At 40.8% G+C, this 15679-nt stretch overlaps 1 protein-coding gene across 1 annotated transcript in view; it reads right to left on the reverse strand.

Moving 5' to 3' along the window:
• The window catches only part of LOC115647478 (collagen alpha-1(IX) chain-like), a 116708-nt gene that overhangs the window by 75963 nt on the left and 25066 nt on the right, over positions 1-15679 (reverse strand). Inside the window, exons 7-11 of the mRNA XM_030554208.1 lie at positions 14180-14254; positions 13639-13674; positions 13468-13530; positions 7156-7209; positions 5366-5401 (exon numbers count right to left, since the gene is read on the reverse strand). Of these exons, the coding sequence (XP_030410068.1) occupies positions 5366-5401; positions 7156-7209; positions 13468-13530; positions 13639-13674; positions 14180-14254 (264 nt within the window). The remainder of the gene's footprint in view (positions 1-5365; positions 5402-7155; positions 7210-13467; positions 13531-13638; positions 13675-14179; positions 14255-15679) is intronic.

Raw genomic sequence — 15679 nt, forward strand, 5'->3', positions numbered from 1 at the left:
TAAATCCCCGCAGTGAAAGCCGGTGCAGTCCGGCACAGCATACTGGCTCTTGCCGGTACACCATACCAGCTTGTACCAGCTTACTTTCACCTCTGTGCATATCTCTCTATCAGTGTTATAGAGGGTGAACAATTTATGAGTTTACCCTGTATAAGCTTTATACAGGGTAAAATGGATTTATTTGGGTTTTAGACCCCATTGGAAGTTGGGCATCTGAGTGTTAAAGATAAAAGAACACATGTAATCTGCTTTCAGGTAAGCCTACAGCTGTTAGGGGATGTGATTCAGACCTGGGTCTGGGTTTGCAGCAGGCTAGCGAGTCTGGCTCAAACCAGTCAGGGCACTGAAGTCCTAAGCTGATAGGGCAGGGAAAGCAGGAGCAGAAGTAGTCTTGGCACATCAGATGGCAGCTCCCAAGGGTGGTTCGGTGATTCAACCCATCACACACAGTACAAGGAATCCTGTCTTAAGGAACTACCTAAACTGCCTTGTTTAGAAGAAGGTGATCTTTAACAAATGATAGTACAAAACTGTACTAGAAATCTTGAAGATACTTTAAAATGGTTGTTTGAGACAGGGAAAATCTACTGGAGTTGGTTCTTACTGTAGATTTCACTGTGTTTGACAAAAATGTATTACATATTAATAGAAAATATGAGTATTTTTCATGTCTTATAATATTGGCTAATTACCACTATTGGTATCTATTTTGCTGAACAATATCAGGTAGCAAAATCTAATTTGCAATCAGGAATTTTATACAAGCATTCAAATGTCCACTATTTCAGTTTCTTATTTTACACTGTATGTTGTGATGTACAGTACATTTTTCTTATAGTTCTATTACAAGCAGTATCTGCATATCATAACTTGTATATCCTGCTTAACTTTACTTTTCTTCCTGTGTAAATATGACCAATACTTTTGACAGATCTGCAAGAAATGAAAGTGATACTTTGACTTCATCTAAAATATCATCCTTATGAAACCCAAAGTCTCAGATCCTCTTCAAGATCTCCAGCTAGCGTTCACCAACCAACAAAGAGGAGGCAGGGAAGGGGAGTGGAAATGAAACAGCTTTGGAGATCGTGCCACAGCAGCAACAAGATAGGCTATAATGTGTAGAACTATAATCACTGGTGCATTGGAGCATTTGAATAGGTCTTGGAAATATCAAATGGAATGGCATGAAGTACTCAACAGGGTGAGGGAATGTTGGGGAGTTTTAAAACGAACAATATTAAAGTAAGAGGACATTACAAAATACTACTTTTAAGAAAGAGCTTTCCAAGGAGCTAAGAGAATAAGAGTTCCATATTTAAAACATGAGCCAACTCAGATAATTTCTGCTCTGAAAATGAACCTATACCCAGGCTGCTTGAAATGCCTTTCACATTTGCCTGTACGTAATCACAATGTAACAGGTATACAATGGAGCATAAAAATATAGGAAAAGTGTAATACACCTCCAAATGACTGTAAACTATGGAACATCTCACTACTACAGATTAATCATTGTAAGAACTAGTATTTCAGAATCTATCTCACAGTCTTATTTCCTTTAAAAATATTTTAGTCTGCTGAATTGACGTGATAATTGGCATTTTCCTGAATCTCTGATTTCTAGTGCAACAGAAGCGTGGATATTAAAAAGATAATGGTAAGTGGTTTGGATCTGGTTGCTTAACACATATACACCTCTACCTTGATATAATGCCGTCCTCGGGAGCCAAAAAATCTTACCACGTTATAGGTGAAACCGCGTTATATTGAACTTGCTTTGATCCATGGGAGTGCGCAGCCCCGCCCCCGTCCCTCCCCAGAGCACTGCTTTGCCGAATTATATTTGAATTCGTGTTATATTGGGTCATGTTATATCAAGGTAGAGGTGTATAAACATTTAACAAAGTAAAGGGGCTGCTGCTCCTACAAAATGGTATGTTTATAGCTGCAGACTAAATATGCTCCAAACTGCCTCTGCTGGCTATAGATAACTCTGTGACCATCAAAAATTTAAAAAGTTGTATGATAAGCAAATCCTCATAAAAATTGTAACTGCTACAAAAATGTATCTCTGACATATTCTAACTTTGAGAGGCCTTATACGTACACTGTAGCTGGTAGCCCAATCTCCCTAGACCTAACCAGAGTAGAGAAATCAGTCTGTTTGGTGACATGGTTATCTGAAGTATTGCACTAGTTTTGTGGAGCTGGCCCTTGAGAGGACTACACAAAAGACATGAGCAGAAGATGAAAGAATAAAAAGGACTAAAGAGATGGGGGGGGAACATTAGAAGAAAAAATGGTAAGAAAGAGAGAGGGAGGGTCAGAAAAGAGCCTGGAGAAGAAGAGAAACAGAGACAAGAAAAATGGATATGAAATATTGTAAAGTTCATGTCCTCAAAATTTCTATTAGGACCAAATCCTGCAGTTCCAATTTAGATAAAACTCCCATTGAACAGTCATAAAAAGCAGTGGCAAAGAACAGTAGTAACCAAAGTGTTTCATTTTCTAATAGTGCACAGCATTTCAACAGTTTCAAGTCGCCCTTTTTGTGAGAAAGTAAGTCTGTGAATGAGTATCTGGGGCTAATTTGCTCACCAAAGGCCACTGGCTGAATCCAGTGCAGAAAACTAGCCCACAAAGACAAGTGCATCCAGATTTTCATATAACCATGGCAACCAATATGCCTTTTTTGTAGGGTGTTCATTGTATTTCTGGTAGCCGAGGTCTAACAGACCAGCTTCAGGGTTTCAGGAGACTGAAACATGAAACAAGGCAGTATGCGCTTCTCAAAATATGCCTGCAGGTGAGAATTAGAGGCGCTCCTTATTCCCTGGTTTATAGGTTAGGTTCCATGAGGGGGGAAGAGGCAGGGATAAGAATCAGTTAAATCTCACTAAAGTCAAGATCACTAGTATTAGCTTTTTTTGGAGAATTTCAGTAATTTCTATATTCTCTCTAGCATTCAGTCCCATTCACTCAGTGTGAAGCTTGCATGAATGTAATTCTCCAGAGAAGTTTATTCTGAGCAGAACTCTTTCTATCTGGATTTGGCTCTTTCATGCTAATAACCATGGTGCCAGATCACCAACCCCAAAGTCCTCCAAATACTGTATCCTTTCCTAAAATCTGGGGCTCAGGAGTCACATTTACTAAATGGACTGGCAATTTGCTATATCTTGTTTTATCTACCCTCAATGAAATGATACTTTTCAATAGTATCAGCAGGTGTCTCCAGTACATCCCTCTTTCTTGGCCATAAACAGTTCATTTGACCTAAGAATTACTAATATTTGTGTTCTAGATCACAACTTTACACACAACATCAGCCACCCCACATTCCAGTATTAGTGATACCTGTTTGCCAACCACACGACCATACATGTCCTACTAGGCATGCGTAGTACAGCTTGAGATGCAGTAAAAAAAAAATTAATCACTACAAAGGCACACTGGAGTGGATCACTAGCAGCTAAAACTGCAAAACAGTGGCCCATAATCCCATGATACTTAGGTAACCTCCACTGATCACTTTTACAGCCCCCAAATATGGTTTCTAATTCACTGTCTTACCACAGGTGACCTTCCTCTACAATGTGTGTGCCTGTGAAAAATCTGTGTTCTCTACAAACCTCACAAGGACTATTTGAGCTCTTATAGACCAAATAAATTCCACTCCTAGTGGAGCTGGCAGGTTGAACAACTGCGGTTTCCTTTATAGTGATGCATTCTTGATGTTTTTTCACAGTAGCAACTCTGCTTCCAAGGAAGGGAAATCCTTTTAAGACATTTCTGACATCCACCTTTCCAACAGGCACTCCTATTATTCTGTCCTGGAACCAACATTCTCTGCGGGTTCCCTTTGGATGAAGTTAAAATACTCTATACCTTCCCCAAGTTTCACATCTATAGAAATGCAGCCCAGCTTTCATTACCATGTATTTTAGGTTGAAATAATTCCATTAATGCATCTTTTAATTTTTCATAGTCACTTTTCACCTCAAGTTGTAAATTTCTTCGAACATACTTCTTTCTGATCCTCTGAGTAACAGAACTGGCAACTTAAAGCTGTCTCCTTCATTCTATCTGTTTAGTTTTGCAGCTAATTCAAACCACTGTCCTAAGCAATCATTTCACCATCTACTCTTCTGAATAACTGGCAAATTCTCCCCTCCCCTCAAAACAGTCATCTGCTTAGCACTCCTCTCAGTTTTCCTATTTCTGTAACCACGGTTTGCTTATGTTATGGATACACAGACCCCACTAGCTGTCACAAGTTTGTACTCCAATTTTCCTAGGTTTCAGATTTTCAGCTAAGGAACATGTATCCTTGAAAAATAAAGGAGTATATCCACATGGAATAATGTACCTTAAGCTTGAACATTTTTAAATGTAAGCTGTTCTTCAAGAAAAGGAATACATATTCTTTTATGTCTAAGCATTTTGAGTGTTTCTGTATATAAAAAATAGTAAAAATTAATGGGTCACAGTTAAAAATGAAAACATACAGTCAGGGCTACAAAGCTGTGGATCAAGACGGAATAGAGCAAACCTAATACTTAGTCCCAACAATTCCAGTCTCAGGGACAAATCAATTCTTAATCTCCTGAAGCCATATATCAGGACACAGTACCCTCCAATTGTTCCAGTTCCCAGCTCTTTAAAGGGTTTCCTTTACAATCTCAGTTTCTCTATGTCTAGAATCATTCAGTTCTCCAATTCTGGAAGGTCTTGAACCTGGCAATTCTTCTCTGCCTCCAAACCTGAATACTTAGCCCTCTCTGAATTCAAAGCTAAACAGTTCTCTTTGAAATTCTCTTCTCACATTATGCTGTGTCTTTCACCACTAAAAAAAAAAAAGCACTCTCATGCACTCATATTTCAGTCATACAAACTTTTAAACTTATATAGCGCTAAGGAGCTGAAACCTGACCCTTCTTGGCTAACATGCCCATGTAAACCATAGGCTTCCCTGTCTGAGGGCTCTTCTTCACTTCCACAAAGAGATCGAAATTGTTAGAAAATATGTTCTCAAAAACTTTGATCCGTTCTCAGAAATTCTTCTTCCCTTTAGAGCAAGCAGATAAATCAGCTATTCTGAATGCAATGAACTCTTTGTAATGAGGTTATAAAAAAATCAATTCCATCAGCTAGAGACTCCATTTTCTCAAGAATGTGCCTTAAATGCCTTTGAATAACTGAATCTGTACCCTACCAATGCAAAAATAAAAGTGTTACTCTACTACTTCAGAGTTCCTTGAGAACTAAGTTAAGAGATTTTCTTGTTTTCTATCATGCCATCTAGCAATTAAAATCATTCATATTGGTATTTTAAGTCTATACTATAATAAATATGACTTACTGGCAGTCCAGGGCCTCCGGGCAATCCAGGTTCACCCTGCAAATAATAAAAATATTATTATTTGTCAAGCTATAATACCACACTTGGTGTTGTAGACAACATTTAGGAAGATATAGTTCATGTCCCTTGAAGGCTACATACTAAGGGACAGATTCTGCAATCCTTTCTCACGCTGACTAGCACTTAATTGAGCAGTCCCATTTAATTCAGTGGAAATTTCTACTCATAGGGAGAAAAGGACAGGGAATCAGATCATAAATATTATAACTTTGTTTTGTTTTAAAGAGAACAATTCAAACATTTTGTTTTACTCTGTATTAGTGTTCTTATGTTGAAAGTTCCTACATTTGAATTGTTGAGGAGCTGAGCTTTTGCAGCTATGGTGCTAGCTACATATGATGATAGCAGCTATTATAGGGCTCAATCATGCAAAGGGCTGAATACCTCCTGAGAAATGCTGAGCACTTTCAACTGCCAGTGAAGTCAATGGGAGCTGAGGGCACTCAGTGTCTCAGAAGGAGGGTCCAACTGAATCAGGATTGCCTTCCATACTAATTAGAAAAGACTGTAGAATCTCATTACCCTCATTATTCCTTGACTTTAGCAAAGCTTTGGATACGGTCTTTCACACTATTCTTGCCGGCAAGTTAAAGAAGTATGGGCTGGATGAAAGGGACTATAAGGTGGATAGAAAGCTGGCTAGATCATCGGGCTCAGCGGGTAGTGATCAGTGGCTCCATGTCTAGTTATCAGCCGGTATCAAGCAGAGTGCCCCAAGGGGCGGTCCTGGGGACGGTTTTGTTCAATATCTTCATTAATGATCTGGGGATATAGAGGATGGCATGGACTGCACCCTCAGCAAGTTTGCGGATGACACTGTACTGGAAAAAGTGGTAGATATGCTGAAGGGTAGGGATAGGCTAGACAAATTAGAGGATTGGGCTAAAAGTAATCTGATGAGGTTCAAGTGCAGAGTCCTGCACTTAGGATGGAAGAATCCCATGTGCTGCTACAGACTAGGGACCGAATGGCTAGGCAGCAGTTCTGCAGAAAAGGACCTAGAGTTTACAGTGGATGAGAAACTGGATATGAGTCAACAGTGTGCCCTTGTTGCCAAGAAGGCTAATGGCATTTGGGGCTCTAAGTAGGGGCATTGCCAGCAGAGGGACGTGATCATTCCCTTCTATTCAACACTGGTGAGACCTTATCTGGAGTACTGTGTCCAGTTTTGGGCCCCACACTACAAAAAGGATATGGAAAAATTGGAAAGAGTCCAGGGGAGGGCAACAAAGATGATTAGGGGGCTGGGGTACATGACTTATGAGAAGAGGCTGAGGGAACTGGGGTTGTTTAGTCTGCAGAAGAGAAGAATGAGGGGGGATTTGATAGCTGCTTTCAGCTACCTGAAAGGGAATTCCAAAGAGAATGGATCTAGATTGTTCTCAGTGGTAGCAGATGACAGAACAAGGAGTAATGGTCTCGAATTGCAGTTGGGGAGGGTTAGGTTGGATATTAGGAAAATCTTTTTCACTAGGAGGGTGGTGAAGCACTGGAATGGGTTACCTAGGGAGGTGGTGGAATCTCTTTCCTTAGAGGTTTTTAAGGTCAGTCTTGACAAAGCCCTGGCTGGGATGATTTAGTTGGGGATTGGTCCTGCTTTGAGCAGGGGGTTGGACTAGATGACCTCCTGAGGTCCCTTCCAACCCTGATATTCTATGATTCTATGAAAAAGTCTATTAGTATGCCTGTAAAAAATGCATCAAAGACTTAATAACTGACTTCATTCTTACCTTTTGTCCTCTGGGTCCAGCTGGGCCAGGTGATCCATCAGGGCCTGTCAGTCCCTTGTGAAATAAAGTGTAGCATATTAATGTAACTCATATTTTTGCTAATCACAACAGAAAACTCTTTAAAATATAAAACACTGTGAAATTGTCTTACAATGCAAATAGTTTAGTGAGATACAGAGATGGAGCTGGTTTACAAAATTCTAATCCCTATCCAAACTCTGCCAAAGTTTAAGGTGAGAGTTTGTGGCTATTATTATCACCTGGGTTATATTGCCTTCAACACTAACCTTGTCTAAATTCCAGTTAGTTAGAACAGATGATCTCAGATTCCCTTAAATTTTTCCAAATCAGAGAAATTTTCTGAATTGCTAGACAGATGAACTTTTGTGACTTATGATTAAAATGTCAAATTTCTGTGTTTGTCCTGCATAATCAGTTGTCCATAGTGAAAAACTGGAACTGATTTCAAGAATGTATCTCAAAAGGATACTTGAATGTTTGAAATCAGATGAGAAAAATTGATGACCTTTTGATGATCTCCAATGAAAAGACCCCACCCTTCCTTCCATATTCAGCTTAATGTGAATATGGAAATTAAGTCAGTCATCCCCCTAAAAGCCTCCGTATTACATTAGATTTATACCCACACCGATACTGTTCATATGTTGTATAGATTATCCATACATATAAGGCCATATTTTGACTTCAGAGCATAACTTCAATAACAGCTACACATAGGCATCCAAAATAGACTATTGTTGATAGTATTAAAAATGTATCCTAGGAGGTACAATCATTTTGAACCAAATGTTAGCCCTATGTACGTAATAAGGCACATGGCAGCCACTTACTTGCTATATATGTCAGCTAGATACCAGGCTGACCAATCAGGAAGACAGTTAGGCCTAGGGAGTTGGGAAAGGGGAATAGAAGCCACATCTGCTTTGTGCAAGAAGGGAGGGGATGGAAATGACTTCCTCAAACCACTCCTCACAGCAGCCCTCTGTGTATCTCCTCACCCTTGTCTTCCTTCCCAAAACAAGTTGAAAAGGTTACTGTTGAGGAAGAAAGGATAGGGAGCAGGGCCCAATCGTATGTGGTAGCACTCTGAGGAAGGATCTCTTCCCTTTCTACTTCTGATTGCAATGATAAAGGACAGGAATTCTTTGGTCCCCAGACTAACAGCTCTACTGAGGCCATGTTAGCCATGACCTCATTCTGTAGGCCATAGTAAACCATTCAGTGTCCCTGTCATTCAGCCAAGGAGGAACTGGCCCCCATACCACACAGAAATATTGAAGTAAGCCTCCCCTGTTTCATCCCCTCCAGCTTCCTGGTGTTTGGCACCAGGAAGCTGGCAGTCCAGGAGGGGTGGAATCATAAACCCAGCCTCTGGGGACTACTATGTGGTTGCCTCAAGCTAAATGAGATAGTCACACAGATTCAGCACTGAGACTATCCCTTGAATTAAAGGGCCATGTGGCTGATACAGGTTGGCTCACGATTTGGCCCTTAAGCCATACTTGCACCTCTGACTAAAACTTTAAAAAAAAAAGGCAATTATAACTGGGAGTTCAGTAAGGATTAATTTGTCCTCAATCATTTTATGTGGCTTAATAATTCAAGAAATCTATCAAAAAAATTCCTTGCTTTTAAGTTTGTCCAATATTTTCCTTTTTGGTGAGTTTCTAATAATTCAGTATGTGACCAAAAAGGTTTTTTTCCTGCTAATTTACTTTCTGGATCTTACATGGTCATTATGGACAATTACTGTGCAGTATTTTTTGTTCAGTTTATTATAATTGGCAGTGGAATAATTTGTAAGAGAAAAACAAGATTAAAGAAATCATAACTGGCCAAGCAATTTAAGGATGAGGAAGGACAGTATAAATGAAAAACCTAGATACATGGTATTTTTAATTCCATGCCAGATGGGTGCACAATGAGTGTATGTTAAGGTCAATTTGTGTAGTCTTCAACTGTTAACATATTTACATTTTACTATTTCTCACTCATTCAATAAGACTGGCGTATATGCAGGAGCAAGAAGGCATCAAAAGCACCTAAAACAGAACAGCTTCCATATGGAGAGAGAATAAAAAGACTGGGATTGTTCATCTTAGAAAAAGATGACTAAGAGGGGATAGGAGAGAGGTCTATAAAATCATGAATGTTGTGGAGAAAGTGAATAAGGAAGTGTTATTTACTCCTTCATATAACACAAGAACCTGGGGTCACACAGTGAAATTAACAGGCAGCAGGTTTCTAACATACATAAGGAAGTAGTTCTTCACACAACACACAGTCAACCTGTGGAACTCGTTGCCAAGGGATGTTATGAAGGCCAAAAGTATAACTGGGTTAAAAAATAAGTAAATAAGTTCATAACCTTCAATGGCTATTAGCCAAAATAGTCAGGTATGCAATCATGTGCACTGGGTGTCCCTAGCCTCTATTTGCCAGAAGCTGGACGGGATGACAGAGGATGGATCTTGATAATTGCCCTGTTCTGTTCATTTCTTCTGAAGCAGCTGGCACCAGCCACCGTCAGAAGACAGTATACTGGGCCAGATGGACTATTGGTATGACTGTTCTTATGTTTTAACTGCAGAGTTCATGTGGTTTAGGTGACTGAGTTGTCCTGAAAGGGAAACAAAGAATCCAGAAATTGAGTCTTGGCAGGAAAGTAAAGGAGAAAAAGATGTTCAAATATTTAGTTTTATATTTGGTCTTTGCTTATTGTTTTTCAGTTTGCACACAGAGGGTCTCAGGAACAACTCAGTGAAGTCAATTTGGAATATTGAAATTAATGTGAATTTTGGCAAGATCAAATCCCTATTCTGTTATGGATTTTGGATCTTAAACAGGTTTTAATAGGAATTTTTAGTTCACCTTTTGCAGAAAACTTTTACAGAAAAAACAATCAACTTCCAGCATGTTTCATTTTCAAGTTAATTTAAGCACTTCCATATAATTCTCCATCCCTTAAAATTGCCAAGTCAGGTCTTAATATTACAAATTATTTTTCTGTTATTTTTATATAAGCTATACAGTAATGTGCTCAAATCCTTGCATGAGACATAAATATCAATATGATAACTCCATCAAAGCAAAGAACTACAATAAGAAGTTTCCCCAAATCCATGAATAAGATAGTGTTTTAGTGCCAGTATATTTTTTCAATGGATTTGTTCTAGCTTTCCATCAAAATAAGATTCCCTTGAATCTTAGTTATTTAGACCCTTGTGTTGTTTCCCATGAAGAAACAAAGTCACCAGGGCAGTAACAGTCATATATTATTCTGAAGGAAGGAAGGAAGGAAGGAAGGAAGTCCTCCTTCCTTCAGAATAATATATATTCAAGTCACTGTTTCTCCTGGGATTCTCTTTTTCCTGGGATCACAGTTAAAGTCCATCCATAAGCTTCAGTTCAGTAAAGCATAATCTTTACTATACCACAGTTCCACATAGCTAGCTGTCTCAAATTTGGATGTGCTAAATGTGACATAACAATAGTTTTCTGACACTTACAAGGTCATGTATTGCTACTGAGGAATACAAATTCTATTTGGGGGAAATGTTTATATAATATAAAATGAGTGGGATGTGTTAAGCAACACTCTTAAAGACCATCGATCATCTGGGTATTTAAATTAATTTGTATTTTCATATTATATTTTGGTTTTCTAAAATTCTATAAAGATAACTAAAATCTATATTTAAAAAACTTGCACAATCAGTCTCTTTCTTCATTTAAATTGTAAAAAATTGACCTCATTTGTTTCCATAGGGCACTTAAAAGCTTGTAATAATTTTGTAACTATATGTTACAACAAATGCATGACCATTCACATTATAAACTACATTAGCATTCTATCTGAAGTTACTGAGAAACTAGTGTTTCTGATTAACACTACAACCAGACAGTAATCCTCTGGTTATTTACTTCTTAAACTATGTGTTTCCATGGTTCATGGTTATTATTTAATGCATAAAGTTTTCATATTAGATTACTGCTTGACTAGCCATTATAAAGCTTCATAATCAGAAAATATTGAAAAATATGTGACAGACTTTTTTTTCCCCAGTTCATCTTGTAGACTGGAAGATTTAAAAATATCCATTCCTGACTGAGCTCATGAGTATGTGACATATTGTTAAATCTGTGCATGAGCTTTCTATCTGCTGTTTTAGTTCACAATCCACTGCTCTTCTAATATAAAATAAAATAATAATATAAAATAAAAGTTTGCTTTTCAGCAGTAAATTCCAGATCTCTAAAACAAAAAACAAAAGATCACAGCTTGTCTCATGAAGAATGACTCAAAACAACCCTTGATTTCCAGAGGATTGGATCACATTTTAAATGTATTCCTTCACATGCTAGCGTGTTTCTTGTATGAATCTTCCATTTAGTCTTGTTAGGCTCTCTCAGACAGATATCCTCCCTTTTCTTCATTCTGTCTCAACGTTCCCCGAGAGGAAGTTTCTCTGTTGTGCCCCCGCTTGCCCTTATAGTGTTGTATGGGAAAAGTGAATGCGATGCTTCCACAGGCAGGGCAAAGTGAATCAATCTTTGGCTAGTTCTTAACATTCCAGAAACTGCTAACACCCCCTGCAGACCAGTTACACCAACTGGATATAAGGAAATTACCTCAGTTGTGGATTCCTTGCTTATTTCAAGAGACAGGTCTTGCCCTTTCCTGTTGGTCAGTAGGGGGCAATTCAAAGTGTCTCTCAGTCTTCTTTTGCTGGTCTCCTTTTTCTCATCCCACAGCAGTGTGGAGCTGATTCCACGGGCTGCTCCCAGAACCCTCGCAGGCAGGAGAGGAGCCAATGAAGGATGCTGCCTGGCAGGTCCTGATGCTGAGATTCCATTCATCTCACTTGGCTTTCATTTGCCCACAAATGCCCCTAGCTCCCATTAATTCCCAAAACCTGGACTCCATGTGGAGGGCAGTGTGCATGCTCTGGTTTACAATAGGACATAGGGCGGGAGAGGGCACCCTTCCCTGCTGCAGCCGCCTGTCCCCCAGCATATGCAGTAGCTTGACTCCTTCTCCCTTTCCCTTGTGGCAGCTGGTTCTGTTCAGGCTGTCCGTAGATGAACAGTATGGGCACCTACACAGGGGACTTTCACCAAGTACCTCCCTCCCTCCCAATCACATCCCCCTCCTTTGACTGACTCTCCCTTCTTGTCATAGCTCTTGCCCCTCTACAATTTTGTAGCGCTGGTTGTTACAGCTGTATTAGTACAGCTGTATAGGGCCAGCGCTGCAGAGTGGCCACACTTACAGCAACCAGCGCTGCAAGTGGTGTTAGATGTGGCCACACTGCAGCACTGTTGGGCGGCTTCAAGGGGGGTTCGGGGAACGCGAGAGCAAACCGCAGGAAAGCAGGTCTCCTTCCCCGGTTTTGCTCCAGTGTTCCCCGAACCCCCGAGCAAGCAGGTCTCCTTCCCCGTAGTTTGCTCTTGCGTTCCCTGAACCCCCGTGCAAGCAGGTCTCCTTCCCAGCGGTTTGCTCTTGCGTTCCCCGAACCCCCGAGCAAGCAGATCTCCTTCCCCGCGGTTTGCTCTCGCGTTCCCCGAACCCCCGTGCAAGCAGGTCTCCTTCCCAGCAGTTTGCTCTCGCGTTCCCCGAACCCCCCTGCAAACCGCTGGGAAGGAGACTTGCTTGGGGGGGGATTCGGAGAACACCAGGGCAAACCACGGGGAAGGATACCTGCTTGATTACCAGAAAGGCTTCCTCAGGTATGCTGGGATGCCTGCTTATTCCACAGAGGTCAAGAAAAGCGCTGGTAAGTGTCTACACTTGATTACCAGCGCTGGATCACCAGCGCTGGATCCTCTACACCCGAGACAAAACGGGAGTACGGCCAGCGCTGCAAACAGGGAGTTGCAGCGCTGGTGATGCCCTGCAGATGTGTACACCTCCTAAGTTGCAGCGCTGTAACCCCCTCACCAGCGCTGCAACTTTGTGATGTAGACAAGCCCTAGAGCAAGGGGAGAGAGAGCTATTTCTCTGTAACTCCAAACAATCCTTGCTCTGTTATCACCCAAGGAAAGGCTGGAATCCTCAGTCCTCCCTGGGGACCTCAGTCCTTCAGACCCTGTGCCTAGTCTCTCTAACCACCTCCCAGCCCAGCCCTGTGTGTAAGAGAGAGCCTTTCAAACGGCAGCCAGATCCTTCACTCATGCACAGCTGGCCATCTGGGTTGTGATTAAACCAGGGACCTTAGAAGCAGGTCGCCTCCCCACAGAAATAGCCTAGAACTAATTATTTTTTAAAAAAAGAAGGCAAAGTCTACTCACATCAGCTCCTGGCTCTCCTGGCGTCCCGGAGGCACCTGGTTTGCCTGGCTCACCATCCGGACCCTTCATGATTGAAATGGACAAAGTAATAACATATTTTAGAGTGAGAAGCAAGCAGAGCTGAGACACTCTGACACAAAGACTGAATGCAAAGCAATGTAAATTACTTACTGGAGGGCCTGGGGGGCCATTGGGACCTCTGTCTCCCTAACGGGATGTAAAAGAGAAACAGTTCAGTCAGCAGCCTGTAGCGTCCTGAGGTGACACTAATAAATCCATGTGCCAAATGCTAAACAGATGATCAGGAATGATCCCTAATTCATTTCTGTTGTGTAATCCCATTAGTTTCTATTATGTGGAATAATTCTATAGACCTACTGTATGCTATCAAGAATAATCCTATATAGTTCTTTACAGATTATCAAGAATAATTGCATATGATTCCTATCACATACTGTAATAAATAATCCCATGTAATCCTTTTTACAGGCTACCAGACTGCCTTCCCACACAACCACCACCTCACACACCCATTACTCTTTCAGCTGATGCTGAACAATAATTCCTATGAAGGTTATTAAGGCCACTCGAGAGTGCTTCCAAATTCAGAGAATCCCAAGGGCTAAAGACTAATGTAGTAAGAATAATTCAGAGTGTGCAGGATGCATTCCTAGCTGCCAGCTGTGGTGACTCATGCATGGAAGACACTTACATCAATGCCATCGATGCCAGGAACTCCTGGTGGCCCTGGTGGACCTGGGGGGCCTGGTGGACCTGGGGGGCCTCTCTGACAAGGAATAAAACAAATTGCAGTTAGACAGTGGGCAGATCCCAGAAAACCTGCAGCACCTTGGGGGTAAGGGCACAGGAATGGGGAGATCAGTCCATAGGGAAAGAACTTTCAAAGGCTTCTAAGTGGGCTCCTCAGTCACCAGGGCCCTTAGCTGACCATACAGTTGGTCTTGTGCACCTGATCATTAAAGTAATTGTCATTTTGACCCACTGAACTGCATTCCCCCTTGTTTAGTGACTGCCAAAATGTCCATTGTAATCTGAACCAGGATTACAAATTGTCAAAAACTCCCCCTGTCCTCATCTATTGTCGTTCACTCACTGCACAAAACAGGCATGCCAGTGTATATGTCACTGTGTATGTACAGTACAATCTGAGCTTTGCAGAGGAAAAGATTTGGGCGTAATATTTGCATCAGAAATTCAGTAGCCCAGTCCTTGAAAAATCAATATAAAAACAGTGAAGGAAAAATAATAATGTTCTTTGTGGATAACACTTTGAAATTCTCCACACCTATTCTAACAAGCTTATTCAGCCTAAACAGAAGAGACTCTTCTTAAGAGTTTGTGTTAGGAAGAAAAGTTTAAAAATACAGCCCTTCTCTGCTCTGAATATATTCACTGTCCTTGTAAAAAAATTCCTGTTACCTGTCCTCACAAGTACATTAAAATCTACAGTCCTGGTTATAATTAGCCTTCTCCACAGCCTGGGCTCCTGAGAGGGGTGTTAGCAGGCACTGCATATGTTTGAACCCAAAGAAACATGTTCTTTGAAAGAATGTTTGTAACCTTCGAGTTTTATAATATACTAGACTGTTTTCTTTATTACTAAACTCCAACTGCCAGGCAAAGCAAACCTCACAATGGGGGCTTTGTGAGTGAAACCTCAAGCCCCTACAGGAGGAGGTGATGCACTCAGTCTGGAGGGAGCTGCCAGAGTCTGAAATCTCCAGTCCCATTCAGGCAGTCCTAGCTATAGTTCTGTCCTTCCTGCTCTTTTTCCAATGTTACTGGCATTTTAGGAATATTTCTTCTTAGAGCAGCCTCTCGAGTTCTTATTAAACTGATGATATTCTCACTTGCAGTTTAAACTGTGCCATATCACTGATCATTGGCACATTGCATAGAAAGGCTCTGTTCAAACCAATTGCAACCATTGCATCTACATCTCTTTAACTTATTTTTTCCACTTTAAAAATGCTAATGTGATTTCAGTTTAAAAAAAATACAATTATAGCCACCACTGCTGGTATAAGACAACCCAGCCATGAGACTGTTGGATTTTGAAAGGCATTAGATCCCAGACAAAAGGACAGGAGATTGTCCTCTGCTTCCCAGGGACTTTGTATAGACCCTTTCTCTTTGCACTGAGCAGGCTTCCTTTCCTTAAAACCTACCTCCATGGCAGTCTGGCTTATCT

Source organism: Gopherus evgoodei, chromosome 3 (genome assembly GCF_007399415.2).
Source record: "Gopherus evgoodei ecotype Sinaloan lineage chromosome 3, rGopEvg1_v1.p, whole genome shotgun sequence".
Lineage (NCBI taxonomy): Eukaryota > Metazoa > Chordata > Testudines > Testudinidae > Gopherus > Gopherus evgoodei.